Source organism: Olea europaea, chromosome 15 (genome assembly GCF_002742605.1).
Source record: "Olea europaea var. sylvestris chromosome 15, O_europaea_v1, whole genome shotgun sequence".
In the NCBI taxonomy this organism is placed as follows: Eukaryota; Viridiplantae; Streptophyta; class Magnoliopsida; order Lamiales; family Oleaceae; genus Olea; species Olea europaea.
Window position 1 is genome coordinate 6,023,660 of NC_036251.1, and position 24,805 is coordinate 6,048,464.

General features: G+C 34.1%; 1 protein-coding gene across 3 annotated transcripts; it reads right to left on the minus strand.

Moving 5' to 3' along the window:
• Window positions 1-6,194: 6,194 nt before the first annotated feature.
• On the minus strand, window positions 6,195-12,086 carry LOC111409954 (mitochondrial carrier protein MTM1-like). Of its 3 annotated transcripts, none has more exons than XM_023040083.1 (10): window positions 11,593-12,086; window positions 10,699-10,773; window positions 10,042-10,167; window positions 9,394-9,453; window positions 9,113-9,283; window positions 8,696-8,795; window positions 8,067-8,161; window positions 7,838-7,987; window positions 7,077-7,135; window positions 6,195-6,622 (listed from the first exon to the last, which is right to left on the minus strand). In XM_023040083.1, the coding sequence occupies exons 1-10, from the start codon at window positions 11,704-11,706 to the stop codon at window positions 6,490-6,492; spliced, it is 1,083 nt and encodes a 360-aa protein (XP_022895851.1). In that variant the 5' UTR covers window positions 11,707-12,086; the 3' UTR covers window positions 6,195-6,489. The 3 variants fall into 3 exon arrangements, with proteins under 3 accessions (XP_022895851.1, XP_022895854.1, XP_022895853.1); XM_023040086.1 differs by having other exon boundaries at window positions 10,699-10,768; window positions 11,593-11,718; XM_023040085.1 differs by lacking the exon at window positions 7,077-7,135.
• Between the last annotated feature and the right edge of the window lie 12,719 nt (window positions 12,087-24,805).

Consider the following 24,805-nt stretch of genomic DNA (forward strand, 5'->3'; position numbering starts at 1 on the left):
AACCTTAATTTGTTGTTACAAATATATCAGCAATTTTATTTCACTTGTTGTTGATCAAAAGGGTGGAATTCATTTGTTAATGCAACAAGATTGAAGTCTTTTTCGGCATGTTTAGTATGCGGAGTAGGATAAATTCGAAAAAAAATAAATAAATAAATAAATTAATTAATTATGAAGGTTTCTTCATAATTATATTCAGTCCAACATGAAATGTATTATTAAAGGTTGCAACTTGCAATAGCTCTCTTTTCCTAGTCTTACAATATTGTCATTTTTGGACATAGAAATTCGGTTAAATTGGTCATCGTCTTTTTTTAATTTGGGGGATGCCCACTTGTTAGCATGAGTTAAGGTCAAACTTGTTAACCTGAACAAGTGAATATTCTACGCATTCACAATGCATTCTTCTCGTTCTCATCGACATGATATCTAAGTATAAAGATATTTTAAGTCTCACCATCACTCAATTATTATAATTTCACGTGATGAAGCCAAATATGATGGGAATTGGAGATGTCGAAGAATCATATATAAATATATACAATTTTCCTTGTATCTAACAACTTCAGCATGGATAGTAAAAAAGTTTGTGACAGCATCTTGGATTTGTATTTGTTTTAGCGTTTATATTCCCTCCCATGACCCCATACATGCATACAACTTTTCAAGGCATTCTAAAGTTCTTGCATAAAATTTTTCACCACTATTAAAATTAGATTGTGACTCGAATTCTAATGAGTATTTTGATTGGAAATATTGTTGGAGGAGTATTAGGAGTTGGTAATAGAATTGAAGAAGTCTTGAATGAGTTCAAGAAGGACAATGAGAATGATTTCTCTTTTCGACAGTTTTTTGACTCTTATTTCATCCCAAATTCTCCATTATAGGTTTTACCTGTTATATTGGGATTTTACTTTATATTAAACTCTTCGTGTATTAATTCTCCTAGTGTGTTAGGAATTCTTTGATGATAAATATGTAGCGTACAACACATATTAGAATTGACCAATTGTCCAATTAGTTATTGGTCTAAAGAGATCATTTGTAATTTCTTGCAATTGATTATAGTGAATTATCTGCCAATACCCATAGTTTTCTCGAATTTGGGTTTCCACATAAATCTTGTTTTCTTTGTGATTCATTATTTTCATATTGTTCATATTTTCTCGTTCTTTAATTATTTGGCCAAATTCTCAACAATTTGGTATCAGAGCTATTTCGATTTTAACAAAGTGATTTTAGGTCTAGTCCATACTTTAATAAGTGGTATCATAACTAAAGGAGTTTTATTTTTTTTATTTTTTTTGTGCGAGTTATTGGGAGGTCCAAATTGGATATTAAAGCGAGGTTGAAACAAAGTCAATTGTTTTAGGGATGGAAAATTTGAGATTTCTCTTTTGAATCGCAACAAAAGATTCTCTTTATGGCAGATGAAGATGTGAGAGATTCTTGTTCAATTGAATCTAGATGATGCTTTTTTGGGGACAGATAGAGTGCTGGCAACAATGACTATGGAGGAAAAGCAATCAAATGATCGAAAGCCCCTATCACAGATTCATCTTCGTCTTTCTAATCAAATTCTATAGGACGTAGTAAAGAAGAATAGTGTCGCTACGTTGTGGTTAAGATTGGACCAGCTTTGTACGACAAAGAGCCTTACAAGTAAGTTACACTTGAGGCAACAGTTGTATTCTCATCGCTTGACGGAAGGTGGATCTCTGGAAGATCATCTATCGATGTTCAAGGAAATAATCGTTGACTTGGAGACCATGGACGTCAAGCATGATGAAGAGGATTTAGGGCTGATATTGTTACGTTCATTATCGTCTTCATATGTGACTTTTAGAGATATCATTCTCTATAGTCGGGATACTCTTACTATTGATGAGGCATATGATGCGCTTTATTCCAAGGAAAAGATGAAGCATTTGGTCATCAGATATGAGGCTCAAGCAGAGTGTCTTGCTATTGGTGAGAGGGTGACAAGTGGTCATAGAATGGGCAGAGTCAAGAATAGTAACAGTAATATAGTCTATTGGTATTGCAACACTAATGGGCGCATGAAGAGGGATTGCTATAAGTGGTGGAACATGTTTGCTACTATAGATCAGAAGGGGCAACCTTGAAATTTCGATGATGCCAGTTTTATAGAAGAAGATTGTAGTGATGGAAATCTTTAAGCAATTACTGATGGTGACTCCAAACCTGATGAGGATTGGATTCTTAATTCAGCTTGCACTTTTCATACGTGTCCAAATCGAGATTTGTTTTCTTCATATGGAATAATTACAAGGGGTTCTATAATGATAAGAAATAATGAGCCCTGTAAAATAGTTAGGATTGGTAATGTCAAAATCAAGATGTTTGATGTGATGGTTAGGACACTTGGTCAGGTTTGACATGTTTCAAGTATAAACAAGAATTTAATCTCTTTAAATACTCTTGATTCAAAAGGGTACATGTATATCGGTGGGGGAGAAGTTCTGAAAGTTAGCAAGGGTGCCTGAGTTGTGTTAAGGGGACGGAGAAAGTCCCAAACCTAACGAGGATTGGATTCTTAATTCAATTTGCACTTTTCATATGTGTCCAAATCGAGATTGGTTTTCTTCATATGGAATAATTATAGGGGGTTTCGTAATGATGAGAAATAATGAGCCTTGTAAAATAGTTAGGATTGGTAATGTCAAAATCAAGATGTTTGATGTAACGGTTGGGACACTTGGTCAGGTTTGACATGTTTCAAGTATAAACAAGAATTTAATCTCTTTAAATACTTTTGATTCAAAAGGGTACAGGTATATTGGTGGAGGAGAAGTTCTAAAAGTTAGCAAGAGTGCCTAAAGGGGGCAGAGAAAGTCCCAATTTTATGTGTTAGAAGGTTCAAAGGTTACTGTGAATGATGCTGTTGCTGTTGCTGTAGCTTATGGTTTGATAAGCTGTTACTTGAGTGGAGTCGGTTGTGAAGGTTGTTCGTGGTGATTCTAACAATAATATTGGGAAATTTTCCAGTAGCTCAAGTGGAGCTAGTTGTGATTTTGTTGATTATATTGCTCATGGTGATTTGAGCAGGTTTGACAGCTCAGTTAGAGTTGGAAGTGTTCGGTGATTCGAGTAGTTTTGGTGACTCGATTGAAGCTGAAAGTGAACGGGATGATTCAAGCAAGGTTGGCGCGCAAAGTAGTTTTGATGGTAAGTATGGTTTGAATTTAGTTCATAGTTGCTAAGTATGTCTGGCGGGGCATGGTGAAAGAAACGAAGTAATTTGTTTGGAGTATTTTACTTAAAGAATTATTTTTTAGAGTTTAGTGAAGAGTTAAGTTTTATTCCTTGTAGTAGAATTTGCGACAAGGTGGAGCTTATTAGAATTAGATTGTGACTCGAATTCTAATGAATATTTTGATTGGAAATACTGTTGGAAAAGTATTAGGAGTTGGTAATAGACTTGAAGAAGTTTTGAAGGATTTCAAGAAGGACAATGAGAGTGATTCCTCCTTTTGACAATTTTTTTACTTCTATTTCATCCTAAATTCTCAATTATTGGTTTTACCAATTATGTTGGACTTCATTTTTTATTAAACTCTTCATATAGTAATTTTCCTAGTATGTTAGGAATTCTTTGGTTATAAATATGTGTTGGACAATACATATTGGAATTGATCAATTGTCTAATTAATTATTGATCCAAAGAGATCCTTTGTAATTTCTTACTATTGAGTATAGTGAATTATCTGCTTTTGCCCTTGGTTTTTTTCGGATTTGGGTTCAAACATAAATATTGTTTTCTTTGTGATCCATTATTTTCATAATACCCATATTTTCTTGTTCTTTAATTTTTTCCTGATTCTCAACAAATTGGTATCAAAGTTATTCCGTTTTTAACAAAATGGTTTTAGGTCGGGTCCAGATTATAACAACCACTATAAATCATATCGAACAACTTTTTTAGTTTTCAACATAAATTCTCACCTACCTTGACAGTGCTACTTCTATATCTATATATATAAATATACTATATGTATACGTAAAGGGTGGGTGTGGGGCTATAAATAGCATGAAGAGTCGTAACATATCGTAACAAATACTAGCAGTTACAATTTATAAGAAAAAAGAGTGTAACGAAGATAATGAGCGGAGGGGAAATGGAGTCCATTGCAAGGCCATCTACTAATGTTGGAGATGGTGGCGCCGCCAACAGCCATCTCACGAGGGAGCGGTGTGGGTTTCAAATGCCATTACACTACCCCAAGTACACTCGAGTCGAATATGAGGCCATGCCGGAGTGGAAACTCGACTGCCTCCTCACCGAATATGGGTTGTCCGTCCCTGGAGATGTGAACCAGAAGAGGAAGTTTGCCATGGGAGCTTTCTTGTGGACTTGCTGAAAAATGGAATGTAAAAATACAGAAGTGCTTATTTTCATCAATGGCTTTGATTTGCTTTTCGTTGTTAGTTTCTTATGTGAATTTGGAGATCGTGTAGGGAAGAATGATCTCCATATTATTAAGCTAATGATAAGATGATTAGAATGTTACGTGAATACTAAGTTAAAAGATTCTATTGTGAGACCAGTCGAAGCTCTAATATGTTGAATTTTATTTCGTATTTTATTAATGCGAAATTTTATCCTTGACGTGAAAACTATTTTTGGTTCATCCATTTGAACTTTAGACGAATTGATTGCTTGTTCGAGTTTTTTAGGCTACGATGATATCAATTCCCTCATGTTCCATTTTAAAAATGTAAGGGTTTGTTTGATTGTGAAGATGAAATTTGGATAGAAAGAAAATGAATTACAGATAATTGGATTACCTAGAAATTGTTTTCCTGAGAATTGTAAATTACTGTATTTGATTGGTATAATTTTCCATGTGAAAAATGTTGAAGTAAAAGTATTTTTTAGTGTTCATTTGACTTTGTTTTACATGAAAATTGTCAATTTAAAGGATATCCATTTCTACCATTGTTCATAGAATTTGTTTCCATTGCCAACAAAAAAAGGGGGGAAAAAAAGATAAAAAAAATCTTCTATATTTTGATGTTCGTTTGGTTTTGTTTTACATGAAAGTTGTCAATTTCAGGAATATTCTCTTTTACAATTGTTTCTAAAATTTGTTCCCATTATCAACAATTAAAAAAAAAAAAGGGGTGAAAAGCCAAAAATCACCTATCCTTAGAAAAATAAAAGGTGGAAAATCACGCTTTACGGTGTTATACCTAAAAATTTATGAAAAATCAATTCCCTAAAAAATTTTGTCAATCAAACAGACCAAAAGTGAAAGTTGAAATTCGAATTCCAAGTTTCACGGAAAATTTCGTGCAATTAAACGGTGCTTAAACTTTGTTAAAAATAGTAGTCCAAACTTTTATATATGTCCTTAACAGGGTGAGACGGGGATTTGGATCTTTTGTGCCGTACATTTGATGTGACATCTAATGACTATTAAAAATTAAACAAAATAACCGGTTAAAAACATTGTATAAATATTGATGGGACGGCTCGATGACCCTAGTTATCATAGATAGTGTGTCAAGCGTACAATTAATGATAAATAAAATTGGAGATACAAAGTATATAAGTAGCTAGTTAGCATTAAATTGCAGTTCGTGCGAAATTACCTAGTTATAACTAGCTTTCCAGCTGTCTGTGATAATTTTTATAATGATCAACTAAATAATTAGCGGAAAAAATACACGATCTTTCCATCACATTTCCAAACAAATTTCTCATTAATCAACTCAGGATCCTTCTCAAAAATTGTGAAGAACTACCCAAAGACAAGAATAATTTGTCCAAAGTCAGACCCTCTAAACAAAATTTAATTATTTATCCTCTAAATAAATGTACCAGAAAAGAGCAAACCTGCACTTTCGCTGTTTAATTATTCTAATGCATTTTTTTTTTTTTTAAAATTGTACGTATTCCACGTCAACAACTAATGGATTTATGTGATCATCAACATTTTTATTAATTGTCACTTCATCAATTTCATAAGTGAAATTGATGAAGATTGCCTTAAATACAATCAAATTGTGGTTATTCGATTGAATAAAATTAAAGTACAATTACCTTGATTCAAGTAAAATTATAATTAACGCGAATAAAATTTACCCAGTTATCAGCCTCAAAAGCATCGGCCAATTACTCTACTTTCCATCTACATGCATCTTCACATGACAAATTATTAAAAACAAAATAAAAAACGTACTACTTTTCCATCACGATTCCAAACAATTTTTTCAAAATTTAGTTGTTTCTCTTCTCACAAACTCTAAAGAACTGCCTAAAAAGAATTTTGTCCAAAGTCAGTCTCTTTAAACCAAAAATCATTATAAACATACTTTATCCTCCAAATAAATGTAACAGCAAACCTGTACATTTGCTCTTTTATTATTCTATTGCACTTTTTTAATTTTTTTCTCCAAGTTCCCTACTTATGCCAACAGACCTGGAAAGAGAATTTTCATAGTGTATAAGAGAGAATCTCTACTTTACACCTTTGATTTTCTGTACTGCAATGAATATTTGACAACCTCATAAAAGGAAACCACAATCCCGACCGAAGGACCGGCTCGAGAAACTCGTGGACCTAGTCCAGTAAATAGTCCCTTCAAACCACCATCCCTGATTCACAAAGTCAAGAATTAGTTCAGTAACTCTTTAGAAATGCCCGGGCTCAACAGAGAACTTGTATATTTGAAGGGTTAATCATAATGAAACTAGTAAATTTTCTTCATCAAGGTGTTCCGATTACACATCGTCCCAGTTAACTAATCCCTAAACCCATTCTATGGATATCTGAGCTCCAATTTCCACTACAAAATCAATCATAAGAATGGAAGTAAGGTCCTTGTGCCAACCACCCTTATCTACATTGCAAAGACACCTAGATTGAACTGCATACGAAGGGTGGAAGACGAAATGTTCCTCCACATGGCATTTTCTTAGAGGATAGTCACTATATACGCTTTGATAGTCGTGGATAGGTCTAGTATCTAAATTATCCGGCCAAGCGAATAAACACAATGACAATCATAGATTTACATAAGCAGAGGTGCAAAAGCAGAAAGATGCACACCTCCAGATCTCAATCAATGTTTGTCTCGTGGTCATTGTCAATGCCCGCATGCGGTCTTTCTAAAAATAAAAAATATAAACCATTAACTCAGCAATGTAAATCTCAGATCTTTCTGATGCAATAATTATCAAATAGCAGAGAAAAACGAGGATTTATTATATAGATGACCAAAATTTCACAGTTTTTGGGACAGGAGCAGCAGCAGAATATGTAGTAACCCAGATTTGATCCCAGGTCGGATTTACAAGCAGAATGTGACAAATTTATAACCAGGGGGCCACATCTGCAACATGCGGCAAGGTTGCATATAGGAATTTGGATGGTACTAATGCATCCAACCGGCTCCGGCCTGGGTATGACAAAGTTAGAGCACCAAATATGCACACATGTTCATTCCCGCAACTTTATTTATGCCAAGAAGGATATATTCACAAATCTTAAGGCACAATAAGGAACTGTGTCTCTCCTACATTTGTTGAACCATGCCCCTATCCATAAAACATATGAATGGGTTCAATAATTTAGTGACACAAACCATTTAGGTTGTAGACACTCTCTTCTCGAGCAAAGACTACTCATCCGGAACCAGACCCATCTACGTGTAACTATCCTTGTGTTTAGCCAGTTATTGCTACATAGCAAGAGATACTCAATTGAATGTTTAATCAAAGCTCTCTTAGAAATATCACTCTTCCTCTGTAGTGTTTAGTTTTCGATTCATAAACAATGCTAATTTTAATCAAATAATAGCGAAAAACAACCTCAATCTGCCGCCGGGTCCTTGCAACATCAAAAGGGCACGTGGCAGCAGCTGCAAGACTTCCTGCTACAACACCAGCACAAAAGTTTGCTCCAAGGACGCTGGACACACTAGCTTCGTCTCCTATCCTGCTCAAAATTCGTCTTCTGAGCTGCAGAAAAGTAGCGAGTAATATATCCTAAAATCTAAATCTATTTGAGCAAAAGACTGTACAAAATAAGCTATCTCACCGGCTCAAGAGATGACCAGCAAATAGCAGAGAAAGGAACATCACGGGCAAGTTGTGCTCCAAGGCCAGTCCATAAGATGCGGTATCTTTGTACTACTACAAATTGGAATTACTTCCCAATTACATCACCCCAATCATTGTGCAGATGAATGCAATGACAAAGTGTAGTCAAAACATCAAACAACAGACTTAAAATCTAAGAAGCAGACAAAAGAACAGTTGCACTACAAAAATGTTTCTGGATGTGAAAATTTAACCAGAAGAGCACATTTGTCCAAAAAGGAAAATTTTAAACTAAATATTCTCTAACGAAGACAGCTAGTGAATTTTGTTAGCTGTGTCAATTATATGCCTACAAAGAATAAGAATTATCATTGTAACAGAAACAAAATTATCCATAGTCTAGCTATGTGATTGGAATTTCACTTCAAAGGTTATTGTATTGCTCTCATAAACTCAGAATGACAAGCAAGAACATATGAGAAAATAGCTATTTTTGCGCCTGCTAAACTAGATATTAGACACATGAAATTACATCTTTGATGCTAAGTTTTAATGCCCTTTCATAATTTGCTACAAAAGACCATGAAAGCAATACATAAAGCATAAATATAAAATTTCGAGTCATACAAGATTGATGATTATTTGCATTCTGCATGGGTGAGACAACTCCGTTCAAAGTATTCCAAACACCTGGGGGCTTCACACCAGCTTGGCTATGTTTGAACGCCTATAACAAAAGATTGATAGGAGACTGATTAAGCAAAGAATAAATAGTGCCAGAACAGTGTGTTCTACAGAAACACACGAGGGGAAGCAATGAACTTGGTTACGATATCAAAGATAGGTGAAGTTATGGTAAGCATGAACTTGCTTGTAATTTGAATAAGAAAATAATGATGATAGTGATATCAATTAATTGTCATTGAGGAATAGCATAAGATGAAGATCATGGAACACTCTGCAATAACGTAACCCTAGCCTAAAATTATATCATGAAACATGAGCATACCTGGCCTAAAATTATATCATGAAACATGAACATACCTGCATGCGCGTTCTTGCAAGCTCAATAGGGTAACAAGTGACACAAGCTATTGAGCGTGCTAACGAGCCAGCAACTAGGGGAACATATGGTGTCAAGTTCGGGAAATCTTGCCTAGTAAGAACTTCCATGTGGTTGCGAAAAATATCATAAAGTGGCATATAGATGCCCACCTGCAAATATTACTTGGCTGTTATTGTTTCATATCAAGAACTGTCTATTGAATCATTTTCCCATGATGTAAAACCCTTGAATCTGGTTGACTTCCAAAAGGGAAGCTTACAGAAGGGATTGCCAGAGCTAAACTAGCATTAGTTCCTCTCCACAGTTTTGTAAATCCTTCCTGCACAATTCCATATGATATTAGACGAATGATTTAACAATGAATACACAGCAGAGTGCATCTGCATGCTTTGCAAATATGATGCATAATGTACTTAATGTATGCTTTGTAGTGCTTTTAAATGCTTAAAAATTGGTCTTACAAAAAGTGTAGACAATAAGTAGAGAGTAACTGTGGGTCTTACTAAATATATGTTTGACTAGCTTAAATTATAATTTAAGTTTTGCCAAACATGCACCAAATAAATCATATACCCAAGTTCAATTAAACTATTCACAGACCAGTAGAGCATCCGTTAAGACTCCCTTGAGATGGCGTAGATATCTCTAAATGGGAAGCAAAATATAGCACAAAGAGAACAACATAAAGGAACTCATGTAATTACAACTTAAAGAATTCCAGATTCAACACCAATAAGGGCAAACAATTTCGACAAGATACTTTCATGATCTTTCTAATGAAATTCATCGCAATATACTGCTCATATGCATGTTTATACGACAAACAAATAACGTTACATTTTCTTTTCCTTCCACAGAGATATGACTGAATATGTTGCTTCCATGATTCCATGAGAACATCACTAACCTGGCTTACAACTTTGTACAATACATCCAATGTTCCCTTGTAACGGGAACAATCAGGCGAGCATCTCGGTTGCTTTCCAACGACTGCATGATTCAATAATGAATCATATTTCATATCTGGCAGCATCTGAATACAGTTCAAGAATTTAAGTTACTATCAGAAAACACAAGTTCCATACAGACATATACTGAAATCCATGCAGGTATTTTAGTTTGACTCTAAGAAAAAGAAAAACACCATGTACTCTGATGATCAAAGATCTTACGATGAGTTATAAAGCTGTCATAAGAAGTCCTAAATACTGTAAATGAAGCATGCTGATATGTTCTATCAGAAGAGTCGAGGTAGTGTAAAAGTTTTATCCTTTACTTGTACTATATTTGACAGCACAAGGTAGCACGAAAAGTTGAACTTGTAAGTGATGCAATTTTTCAAACATAAGTCTCCAGTGTCAAGACTATAAGAGTCTCAAACTACTAAGCATCAAGGAAATCCATGTTGAGGAATGCCATCAATAATGGTGCATTATTTTACAGTGAAAGCGAGGTAGACTTGTGCAGAAAAAAAAGACCTGTGATTGGCAGGTCCCTTTTGTTGTTTTCATGGTTTGATATACATAATTAAAGGGAAAATCTAAGATTGGTATGGTTGGTGTACCGCATTGGTATTGAAGCATGCTGTTTGACATAGACCATCGTAAGGGACACCAGCAGCCTGAGCTTGCAATCTAGTCTGGGGAAAAAAACCAGACATCAACAAAGAACCCAAAACTTCAAAGTGAAACAGAAGTATTAATCAAATAGATGATAAGATATCTCATATTTAATATATAAAACTATCAATGTTTGAAAATCCACTTGAACTTAAAGATAATTCCATAAAATTATATTTTATATATACATCGTGAGTGACTCAGTCTCCAAGCAAATGCCAAATCATTGCATGAGTTCACAAGAACACACTGATCGTTATGAAGATAAGAACCAATGAGAAAGAATCAAATGGATCATATTAAGAAGTAAACAACAAACTACAGATGTCCAATGCAGAAAGCAAGCTGAAGAAAATGGCAATGCTTCAAGCGGAATAACAAGCAAAGAATCCTATGTAACCAACCAAATGAAGTTCAGAATCAAAGCCAACTAAAAAGAGTAAAACACAAGAAGATTTCTATAAGTACAAGAAGGATATCAAAGCAAAATTTGAAATGATAAATGTTAAATTATTTGCAGCGAAAGCAAAAACTAACAAATTCACAAATGATGCAGACATTAACGACATGTTTGTCACATTGAAGAGTAAACACGGAAAAGAACAAATTTTGTTAAACTTCTCTCCCCGCTTTAGTCATGTTCGATCCGTTCTCGAGTCCAGCATCTCAAACATGACATAATAGCTTCAAAACTAATTATGTCTTATTTACGAAAAATATAAATTTAAACGAACACAGCATATGAGCATTACAGATATAAACAACCGCCAAAATCTAAGAAATGTGTATTTCAATTTCAATATATTGAATATTAAAAAAAAAAAAAGTAATAAAAAAACCTTGACAACATCAAGAGGGTTCACGATGATGGCGGAGAGGAAGGCGGCTCCGGCAGCGGAAAAAGACCTCTCTCCAAACCCTAAATTCTCATCCGAAATTTGGGATTTTGACATTTTCTTGTGCCGTTTCCTGCCTGCAGACTCCTCTTTTACCAAGTTATTTACGTTTTGTTCTAATTCCGCTTTTCTTGTTGCCGTTACTGCTCCAATCCATGAAGCCAGGCCTTGCCCTGTTGAACCTACTATCAAATATTCGAAAATTGGAGTGAAAATGGTAAATTTTGTATGGGTTTTGCGGCAGAAAGGAAACTAGAAGAAATGGAGCTATACTATTACTTGGGTTAATTATTACAGGGATTTCCTTATTCATTTAGGATGTTGGGTTAATGATATATTGCATGGAGAAGAAGGAAGAAATTTGTATTGCAAACGTCGGAGAATTCGTCATTGGTGGCGTGGAAATAAGGCGCAACGCATCTGCATATGATAAGCTACGCGAGAAGAATCACAAAAAGTAGGATTTTTCTTATATGTTTATTCTATTTAGGGTCTGTTTGGACCACGTTATTTTAAAAAATATATATTTTTAAATAGTAATTTATCATCATTTTAATCATATATTTTTCAATAAAATAATATTATACGCAAATCAAAAACTTTCTATATTTTTTAAACACACATTTCTCATCAATACACTATTCAATAATACATTATTACCAAAATAATGTGACTCAAACACCTCCTTAATCATACAATTATGCTATACATTTAAGTTCAAATTCAAACTCAAATACAGATGAAATATGTGTCGATACATGATTGAATAATTTGAAAAATTAAAATAAAAATATTCAATCGTTTCTGACATATCAATCTTGTCACTTTATTCTCAACAAAATATTTACTTGGTTGGACGTGACAATATTTGGACTGAACTTAAAAAATGGACCCTAAAATCATAGTTTACATTTAAAATTTTCTTCTTCTTCATAATAGTTCTCTAGAACTAAATCGATAAACTCACATAGCACAAACAATAAAACTGTAAACAAAACGTAAAATTTAAATTATTTATATTATAATTAAATAATAAGACCAAACATGTTCAAAATGATCACTCGAGTACTGCTTGCCTTATAGTTTTGACGGCACAAGTATTAATAAGATTTGCATGTGTGTTACTTGGACTTAACAGCGAGTGTCAAGGTCATTAAATATTAAGTACGATTAATCCCGTCATCTAAAAGTTTTAGCTATAAAATTACGGAACATATATTTAATTAAATTATATTTTCAACATGTTTCCTCATGTGTAGGTAAGATTAATTTTTTTTTTCTCCTTACTTGACTTGTGAAACTATAAATGGGCTGTGACGAGACTTGAACATTGAATCATTGCATACTATGATGCGATGTTGAACCACCTAGTCGAAAAGTTTTAACACGAGATATATTTTATTTTAACTTTGTCTTCAACATGGTGTTCAAACCTCTAAAATTTGGACAATGGACATGGAAAAGTTACAAATTTCGATCTTTGTCCTTGATTCCTATGATATAGGTGCTTAGCACAATAAGAATTCAAAATTCAAATCTATTTACAACAGTTATAGAAAAAATTAAAAAACTCATCACCTCAATGAATAAGATCATAATTTGAACATTTAGTCAGCATTACTGTTTTAATTGTGAAAGCTAATTCTGAAATTTAAACTGACACCAATTATAACTATATATCAAAACATAGGTCTCTTAGAGAATAGCTACTAAGTTAGTTGAATCCAGTGACAAGATGTCTCCTCATATGTTCGTATAATTTGTCATTAATTTGGTAGTTCATCGGTAAATTTGTCATCTTCAGGATTCTTACCTCCCACAATGGCATTGATGATCATTACTATGTAGAGATGGCTCGAGTTAAAGGTGTTCCCATTTCATTTCTACTATCCAGGGGACAAACCATTAAGGTTATTTCATAAATTTACAACCGAGTTTTTTTTATCTGTTTGTGGTCGTTGGCAGCTGAAAATCGACTATTCGAGACCAAAGAAATCCTAGCTTTGGAGAGCGAAGATGATTACTCTGACCAAATGTTGCTGAGCATTTGAAGGGATTCGCATGAAGCGTCTAACATCTTAGCACTGGAATTATCTAAAAGATTAGGGTAATAATTATTATATATAAAGTATAGTCCAGATAGTTTTCTGTGTTATATATCAACTTTGAATTTCGAAAAATGCAAGGATTGGGATTTAGCATTATTAACCAATCGTCTTAGGGTGGCAAATTGCTGGAGCCGGTGTTTTATAAGTTCGAATAAAGAGAACAAGATAAGATTAAGAGGCAAAAAAATATAGTCGATTGTTCCATACAATGTACTCTAAATCTACGTTGTAAACATGCCATCACATATCGACCATGTATGCTACATAAAAATCATCCCTTCCCATACGATACATCCAAATGGACTTCTATTGGATCCACAGGTGCAAGAATTTCTCTTCTGGACTGATAATTTTGTTGCCCTTTCTCGTACAATTTACCTGATGAAGAAATACAAGCAAATACCACAACCAATTCTATGCCAGTTCCTGTAGTGTTAACAAGAAAACTAGAAACCCTCTTCATAATCTTGTGTTGTTCAATCTTTTTCTCTCTGAAATTCCAAGCGATTTCAGTTTTTCCATTGCCAAATAATGCTGTTAGTTCTTCAAGAACGTCAAGTTTACTAGCTTTTTTCTTACATTGATTTTCTCTTTCAATCAGAAAATGTCTATTTTCTTCCAAACTGTCTAGAGCTGCATCTCTCTCTGTCTTTTTGCAAGACTCCATTCTCTGCATTACATTTCATCAAAGACAAAAAAAACGTTTGTAAGGTAGACGCATGAATAATTTGGACGAAGTGTGGGTATATCGATTGTTTAGCTGTCGTTTAATAAATTCAAGTCTTCTGTTTTTTGATAAATGAAGAAACTAGTGCCGTAGAAACATAACGTGTTAAGAATAATGCTTAGCACCTTTAGGCCCAATGATGGAACCCAACAGTTGAGCCCAAGTTTGTTTGTGACCCAGTTTGCCCCTACTTGTGCAGACTCGTGTTTTCTCCAAATGCGACTTTAGTTTGTTTTAACTAGATGGATAAGATGGTGCCAAGTGGAGTTGGCTGAACCATTGGATGCAAGTGACCTTTAATTATACTTAGCCCTAGATTTTTCACTTACCATGATTCGAGAGACTTCTAGGGTTATCTTTCGTTTTGCACTCTGTAGTTTTCTCTCTCGAAAAATCTCTTGTTTTTAGTTTGTAATGTCTGAATCATTATATGTTCTTGGTGAGATCTAGTTCGTGTACTTGATGTAGAGATTATATATGTTCTTGGTTGAACAATGAAGTTTGATTACTTGGTGTAATCTGTTTGTCCGATCTGTAAGGGAAAAATAGGGTCTGAGGGCTGATCTTTTTAGATCTGTGGTTTGTAAACTTTGTACTGATATTTTATTGCTGGTTTATAGTGGATTAGAGCGTTAACCACTTTGGTGGAAGCTCAACGTGGTGACGTAGCCCTTTTTTGGATGAACATTCGGGCCTACGGGTGAAAAATCCTTGTGTTCTTTTATATTTCTGTGTTTTTCTTGGATTATTGGGACTGTTAATACTAACATAGCGATTTTTCCCCTCGATGATATGATACATTGTGTGGCTCGAACAGTTCGACTAAAGGTTGACCACAAAGCTCCATCATAGTATAAGAATTGATACACAACATCTTGCTCTCTTTGAAGAGTTTGAAGCCATTGGCGGTTTACTAAAATTGAGAAAACTGGTGGATGACAAATTTCATTATTTGTTCCTTGAACTGTTGCATTGTTTGAACAATTATCGATTAAGGGTTGAGTTTAGGGTAAAATCTTATTTTCTTCGTGATGGAAACTATAACCTCAATGTGAGATTGGAATTTGAAAAAGCTCTAACGAGCTATTAGAAAAGTATAATGTTCAAATATTTAAACAAAAAATTGTAAATCATGCAACACTAGATTAACTTTAACGCTAAAATGCAACCACATAATGTATTAGTATGCCGAAATTACACCAATGATCAAGGAAAAAAGTGCCCAAGAATCTATTTGGTATTTTAGACTAGACAACATAGAGCAAGACCGACAAATAAAAATAAATGAAAATCCTTTGCAATTTATCCTGTCTAGTCGAGTCAGTACAATATTTTATGTAATACCTGCAAGTAAATCAGAATGTTATAAAGATCATGAAGTGAATCCCAGATGGCAATCATTTTCTCCCTCTCTTCACAGTGTCATCTGTAACCACACAATAATGGCCATGCATATCTGAGCAATGTCTGCAAAATTTGAAGCCATTAATACTATTGATTTTCTCATTTATCCTAACATGCAAATCCCATGTTGTCTCAATCAAAATTTTCAAGCTGTTTTTCAGCTCCATCAGAGAAAAACTAAAGCAAATAATCATTATACATATTTATAGCTAGATATAGATAGGGGAAGAAATTTAATTGTTTGTCCCTAAAATATTGGTTCGATAGAATAGAACTTGTACGAGGTGTAGGATAATTTATTGCTTTAAATCACTGGATCTTTCATATTAAATTATCAAGAAATTGAAGAACTATAGCGGAAGCGTACCTAAATCAGACATGGTTATTTGCAATAATTGAATCCTGCATATAGTCTTCCAAATATACATGCAATCTCTTTTTTCTCTCTGTGATGAGATGTAGTAGAGAATGAATAATACATACGTGTGATTTGGGAACCATAACCATATTTATATAGTGGCGTCCTTTGACCTAATTCGGTCCATCATAGAATTAGGACTTGGGCCCGGTCTCTACACATATGTAAATTCACACTTTAATTGGATACATTAAAACCCAAAATCTAAGTCTTATTAGATCACTTTAATTGAGCCTAACCAAATTTGATAGCATTTAATTTAACACACAATTATTCACACATATAAGCCTATCGATGGATTAAAAATCTTTACAATCTCCCACTTAGGTTATATGTGTCACCTTATAATTGTGCATTAAACATAACCTTATGAGTACTCAAAATTTTGCTATCATTACTGAGTGCATCCCCAAAACAATCCTGTCCATCAATCATATCAACATAGGATTAAAGCGGCTTTCACTACTTTCATGTAGCTAAACCCATCAATGGTCACGTATATCGATATAACCGAATGACATGGATCAAACATGGATGTGTAGCATGAAAATTACATGTGATGTGATCTGTAACATGACTATTTCTAACTGGTCCACCTTAATATCTTAGTGAGATCATTTTAAACAAGTTCAGAAATAATAAATCAAATAACCTTATAACCGAAAATAACTTTAACCTTAAACTGTATTCAAAATAACAGTACATATGTCCAATATGAAAAGCAAAAGTACAAACTCCCACTGAAACTAGATATCCTCAAGAGACACTATACCCATATGAGCATTGTGCTCATGAAGGACCTTAGGTATCAATCCCTTAGTAAATGGATCCGCAACCATAGAGTTTGTTCCAATATGCTCTATTGATACTTGTCCACTCTGAACTCTTTCTTTAACAACCAGGAACTTGATTTCTATATATTTTGATTTCGTCAAGCTCCTGTTGTTATTGGAATGCAGCATTGCTGATTTATTCTCACAAAATATCTTGAGCGGTCTTTCTATATTGTACACAATGCGCAGCCCAGTGACAAAATTACGCAGCTATATTCCATGATTTGATGTCTCATAACATGCTATAAACTCTGCTGTCATGGTGGAAGTAGCTATGAGTGTCAGCTTAGCAGTCTTCCAGGAAATAGCACCTCCAACAAGCAAGTAAATATAGCTTGAAGTGGATCTCCTGCTATTTTGGCATCCCGCGAAATCAGAATCAGAATAACCGACGATCTCCAACTGATTCGATCTCCTGTATGTGAGCATGTAGTCTTTTGTTCTCTATAAATACCGCATGACCCGTTTGGCTGCTTTCCAATGATCCATTCCTGGGTTACTTGAATATCTCCCTAACATTCCAACAATGTACTCTATATCCGGAAGCGTACAAACTTAAACATACATCAGATTCATTATAGCTGAAGAATAAGAAATCTTCAACATTTCTTTAATTTCTAAGTCATTTTTAGGGCACTGACTTAAACTGAACTTGTCTCCTTTAGCTACAGGGGTGTCACCCAGTTTACAATCTTGCATGTCATATCTTTTAAGTATCTTTTTGATATAACTCTTTTGTGATAATCCAAGAATACCCCGATAACGATCTCGGTGTATCTGAATTCCTAATACAAAAGAGGCATCACCAAAATCTTTCATCTCAAAATTCTTTACTAGAAATCTCTTGATTTCGTGCAATAAGCCTATATCATTTCTGGCAAGCAATATGTTATCGATATATAAAACCAGAAAAATATACTTGCTCCCACTAAACTTGTGGTATAAACAATCATCGACCAAATTCATCTCAAAACCAAATGAGATGATCACCTAATGAAACTTGTAATACCATTGACGAGATGCCTGTTTGAGTCCATAGATGGATTTCTTTAATTTACAAACCATTTACTTTGCATCGTCCAATACAAAGTTTTCTGATTGTACCGTATAAATTGTTTCATCAATGTCACCATTGAGAAACGCTGTCTTAACATCCATCTGATGTAACTCAAGATCGAAATGAGCTACCAATGCCATTATAGTTCTGAAAGAGTCTTTTGAAGAAACCGAAGAGAAAGTCTCTTTATAATCGATGCCTTCTTTCTGTGTAAAGCCCTTTGTGACAAGACAAGCCTTATACCTCTTTACATCACCTTTCGAATTCCTCTTGGTCTTAAATATCCATTTGCAACCAATGGGTTTCGCACCTTCAGGCAATGGAACGAGGTCCCATACGTCATTGTCCTTCATGGACTTTATCTCTTCATTCATGGCATCGAGCCACTTTTAAGAGTTGGAACTTTCCATGGCTTGACAAAAGTTGATCGGATCATCTTCCACCATTCTAATGTCAACTTCATATTCTTAGAGAAATACGATGTAACCATCTGAAACTACACTTCTCCTCTCTCTAGTGGATCTTTTTAATGGCATTGGTTCTTTAGGCTGTAGAGTTTGTTCTTCTGGAACAATTTGTTGATTTTGAGAGGGAGGTATGACATTATCTTGATTCAGAGTTGCTTCTTGAACAATATCATGGATAGAAATCCGATCATTGTCAATGGCAATTGGAAGAATTTCAACATATTCCTCTTCAAAGACAAAGCTTGTATCTTTTCTCCCATCGCAAACTTAATATCCTCAAAGAACCGAGCATTTCCTGTCTCGAAAATTGCCTTAGTTGTGGGATCATAAAACTTGTAACCCCTGAACCTTTCAGAATATCCAATAAAATAGCAACCAATGGTCCTTGCGTCCAGTTTCTTTTCATTTGGCTTATAGAGCCTTACCTCAGCTGGACACCCCCAAATATGCATATGCTTCAAACTAGGCTTCTTGCCCATCCAAAGCTCATATGGGGTTTTATCAGTGGCTTTGTTAGAACTCTATTGAGTATATAAGTTGCGGTCTTTAATGCTTTACCCCAGAGAGATTCTGGTAAGGTAGAATGACTAATCATACTCCTCACCATATCCTTAAGCGTTCTTTTTCGTCTCCCAACAACACCATTCATAGTGGACGAACTCGACATAGTGTATTGTGGGACGATACCTCATTCCTCTAGAAATTTAGCAAATGGTCCTGGACATTGTTCATCTGAACTGTCATATTTGCCATAGTATTCATCCCCACGATCAAATTTGACGATTTTAATCCTTTTGCCGAGTTGGTTCTCAACTTCAACTTTATAGTTTTTGAACACATCCAGTGACTGTAATTTTTCATGAATGAGATATATGTAGCCATATCTTGAAAAGTCGTCTATGAACGTTATAAAATATTGTTGACCATTCCAAGAATCCGTAGAGAATGGTCCACAAATATCTGTATGTATAAGTTCTAAGACGTCTAAAGTCCTATTGGCTTGAAATCTCCTTTATTGGTTTATTTTCCCTTTATATAGTTGACACACAAATCATAATATGTGAAATTAAGAGGGCCGAGAATCCCTTCAGACACAAGTCTCTCAATTCTCCTTTTAGAGATGTGACCAAATCTCTTGTGCCACAACGAGGCAGAATTTTCGCCGGTTAATTTTCACTTTAGACCTCGAGTACTCACATGCGAGGTTTCATTATAAGAAGCAATTGTATCAATTGAATAAAGATTATCATAACCTGATAAAGAACCGGAACCAACCAATTTTGAATCATGAAACAAACTAAATTTTCCATTTCCAAATGAACAAGAATAACCAAATTTGTCCAAAAGAGAAATAGAAATCAAATTTCGTCTAAAAATGGTAAAATAAATGTCTCAACAAGATCCAAATAAAATTCAGTCTTTAACAATAATCTAAATTTTCCTATTGCCTCTACTTCCACCTTCTTACCGTCGCCAGCATAGATGTATCTTTCACCATCACTTGATTTTCGACAACTCAGGCAACCCTGTATAGACATACTGATGTGAGTTGTTACACCAGAATCTATCCACCATGTATATCTAGGTACCGAAATTGAATTAACCTCAAAACAAACCAAATGAAGAAGAATACCTTTCTTTACACGCCATGCGTGGTAATTTGTGCAATTCTTCTTCTTATGACCTGTAGCTCCACAGAAGAAATAACTACCTTCAGTTAGTTCCTTATGCTGTTTCTTTTGCGGTTCTGTACCCGCAGCTTCCTTATTAATCTTCTTTTTCTTGTTCCTTTTGTTCTTAGAAGTGGTGGCTAAATGAGCACTTTTTGTCTTCTTATACTTCAATCTTTCCTCTTTCTGGACACAGTGTGAGATGAGCACATTAAAGGACCATGAGTCATTTTGACAGTTGTAGCTCACTTTGAATTGACTGAAATGTGCCGGAAGGAATATCAGAACCAAGTGCACAAACAAGTCTTCAGATAAATCCAACTTGAGTGCCTTTAGTTTTGAAGCAATGTGAGACATTTCCATAATGTACTCACGAATTTTTCATTTCTCTTTATACCTCATTGAGACAAGGTTTGTCGAAAGTGTACTTATTTTAGTCTTTTCATTCTTGGCAAACTTCTTCTCAAGATCCTCAAGGAAACCCTTAGTCGTAGTCACCCTATCGGACATAGTGCCCCAGAATGCTTGTGGAATAGCACGCTTCATAACCATTAAGCTTATTCGGTTCGATCGTTCCCATTTTTCTATCTCCCTCTTGTCATCAGAGGTACTCTTATTAGTGAGTGCAGCTGGTTGATTGACCCGTAAAGGAAGGTCCAGGTCCATAACTCCGAGAACAATCATCACGTTCTCTTGCCATGCCCTGAAATTTGTGCCATTAAGCATTGAATAGCAGCAGGACCTGAAGTTGAATTAGAGAACGTTTATTATGAATAGCTCACATGAATATCTTTAATAAGCAAATAATAATAATCTCAAATAGTGGTAGGGTCCAACACAAGATATCAAGCACAATATCAATATCTAGTCTTTGAACAGAAATATTGACTTGTAAGCGGTACTCTTGGCGTAGTAATCAAACATTGAATCAATAACCATTTTTTTGGACCGATTTATTAATCACACATTAAACCAAATAATTATCACACGTTTATCACCACAGGTGCACGTGTTGACCTTCCTTTGGGCCGACCAATATTCTCATGAATAACACATGCACAAATACCTTTTAATATTCTAAATTAGTCAATTTTCACAAGAGAGGTTATTTTGACAATATGTTGCTTCAATTAACCAACTTTCGAATATTATATCTCTTAAAAGAGTCCTTAGTACCAAAATTTGAGAAAAAGAATCACAAATTTTGCATATTTTGTTTAGTTTTAAACTTTAAGGGCCTTAGGATTAATAATTCAAAACTTTAAGGGGGCAAAATTAATTAATTCCAAACTTTAGGTGTTGAAATTAATAAACTTGAAACTTTAGGGACCATAATTAATTAATTCAGAACTTTAGGGATCAAATTTTGAAAATTTGAAACTTTAGGGGTCAATGTGAATTAATTATAAAGTTTGGGGGCCAATTTGAATTAATAATTAAAGTTTGAGGGATTTAATTATAAAATTCAGAACTTTAATGATCCGAATTAATTAATTTTAAAATCTTAGGGACTGAATTATTAAATCCAAAACTTAAAGGCCCAAATCTGAATATAACTTAAATGTTAGGGACTGAAACCTTAATTTTTAACCCTAACCCTAATTGCAAGCAGGGGCCTCAAGTTACCTAATTTACATATCAAGCCCTCGTCCCCAAATCTCAAAAACTAGAAAACCTAAAAAAAAAAAAATTTCTCTTCCTTCGCAATGCCGACTTACGCCGATGCCGCTAGAAGCTGCCAAGCAGTAGTGTTGGTGCAAGCTGCAGTGTACTGCTACAAGTAGGGCACGCTGCAGCGTCGGCAGCACTGCTGTCGCTGGCCAGATTCAAAATAAGCCTTTTTTTTTTATAATTATACTATACCGAAATTTGGATACAAAGAAACCAAAATCCATAATCTGAAATTTTCAACCCAAAAATTGTAATTCCTCAAAAAAAATATAAATTCATAATATGAAAATTTCTCAAACAATTAATCCGAATTATGAAAGATAACGAAAGTTATACCGCAAAAGTTTTCAAATTCAACAAAATATAGATCCAAAATTGTTAAATCTGAAAACTTAAAAGATTATTGCAAGACCAAATAAATTATTCGATTCTCAATGATTTAACATGAAAAGACTCTGATACCACTTGTAGGATAATTTTTTGCTTTAAATCATTGGATCTTTCATGTTAAATCATCAAGAAATTGAAGAACTATAGCGAAAGTGTATCTAAATCAGACATTATTATTTGCAATAATTGAATCATGCGATATAGTCTTCCAAATCTATACCCAGTCTCATTTTTCTCTCTGTGATGGGATGCAGTAGAGAATGAATGATACGTACGTGTGATCTGAGGACCATAATCATATTTATATAATGATGATACCCTTTGACCTAATTCGGCTCATCATATAATTAGGATTTGGGCCCAGTCTCTACACATATGTAAACCCACACTTTAATTTGATATATTAAAACCCAAAATCGAAGTCTTATTAGATCACTTTAATTGGGTTTAATCGAATTTGATAGCCTTTAATTTAACACACAATTATTCATACATATAAGTCCATCGATGGATTAAAAATCCTTACACGAGGTGCATACATAAAGGTTTGGAAACCCTTTGCTTGTCTGAATAAGGACAGGACCTAATCTATTCTCGAACCCTTTGCCAAGGTAGATATCAACAATTTAGTCCCAAAACCAAAGTCATCCAAATCTTTAATAATTTTTCTCGAGCCCTTATGAAAACAAGTCACTTCAAATTTTCAGGCACCAATGAAAATTGGGAAGCAAAATTTAGTTTTATAAAATTGGATATGTGAGAGTTACATAACATTTAAATAAAAATTTGGGCGTCTTATGTCACTAGTTGAGAACTAATAGTGCAATTTTCCCTATACTCACATTAACAAATACATGCCTTCCGGACATCCTTTTGTCTGTCATTCTCCACCATTTACATATTTTTCAACATTTTCAGCCTTTTATTTTTAATTATCTTTGAGACCATTTGAAATGTAAGGTAGGTCTGCTCTCCTTTTACGGCCTATAATTTATGATTTTATGCTGCCACTTATAATTATTTTGTCTTTGTTCATTTCCATGTGGTATATTGCTTAAAAGTCAAGTTTTGTTTGAAGCTTATAAGGGTACACAATCTTAGTTGTTCATGGCCCATAGTCTCATTTGTAATCTTTAGATCATATTGTACGTAAGGAAGTGATCATATATGGTATGAAAAAATTATATATTTTGTACTTTTCATCTACCAAGAGCAATCTACTGCGAGGTAAATGAACTTTCATCTTTTACATAATTTTTAGGAGTTTTTATCAGTCACTTAACTGAAAATGCTAAAATTCATATAGCTCTTCGTTATAGTGGTTAAACACTCCATCTAAAAGTTAAGAAGCGAGATTTATTTATATATATTTTTATGTTCAACATCTAACACGTGTAGGTCAAATTCATTAGTTTCATCAAGAAACAACAATGTATGAAACGATAAATATAAACAATATACCTTTCTTGAATAATTTCAGTTTTCAGTGAGATATTTCAACGTGATATTAAAGATTGCAGATATCTTTAATTTCAAGTTTTAAATTTCAATTATTAACATTGTCACAAGTCTATGTAGAAGAACCATTTTGTAATCAATTTTGATATTTGATGGCCCATCATTTGCGTGATTATTGGTACTTTTTTAATATGATATGATGGCTAAAGGGTAATGATCAGAAAGCTTTGCGGCCCATTGCTTTGTGAATGCCTTAGCCTGAAGTGGCCCAAATCTATTGATTTCAATAGCATTTCTTGGGCCACATTATGATAGACTTTGTTGGAAATTGACAAAAATGTTATACATAAGCAATCATAATGTTAACACTAGCACACCAATTCTAAAGGCAAAGGTACAAGCATAATAATTATTATGAGGACAATAAGAAACTTTAAATTTAAACAAATAAATTTGTCTATTATTTAATATTTTGAGCTTTAACTAGACGAGATAGTTTCACTTTCACACTGTATTAGAGAATGTAAAGATTCCGAGTCTCAAAGTTTCTAATTATAAGAATTATGTGTGTTAATCCTATTAGGAAAAAAGAATCCAACATGCATGTAAGGAGCCGTGTTGGAGACAAAAGGGTGAACATTACATTACAACTTGTTAGATTCTGAGTCTCAAAGTTTCTAATTGTAAGAATTATGCGTGTTCATCCTATTAGGAAAAAAGAATCCAACCTCCATGTAAGAAGCCGTGTTGGAGACAAAAGGGTGAATGTTACATTACAACTTGTTTTAAATTAATATAAGATACGCGAATTAAAAATCTTATCTACTCTCTCATTGTTTGAACTTTTGGAGCAGAAAAAGTCCAGTGTTCTAGTTTACCCGCTTTCCATTTATAAATATAGTACGCCTATTAAACATTTGATATAAAATGAATTTGATTTATACATGAATATA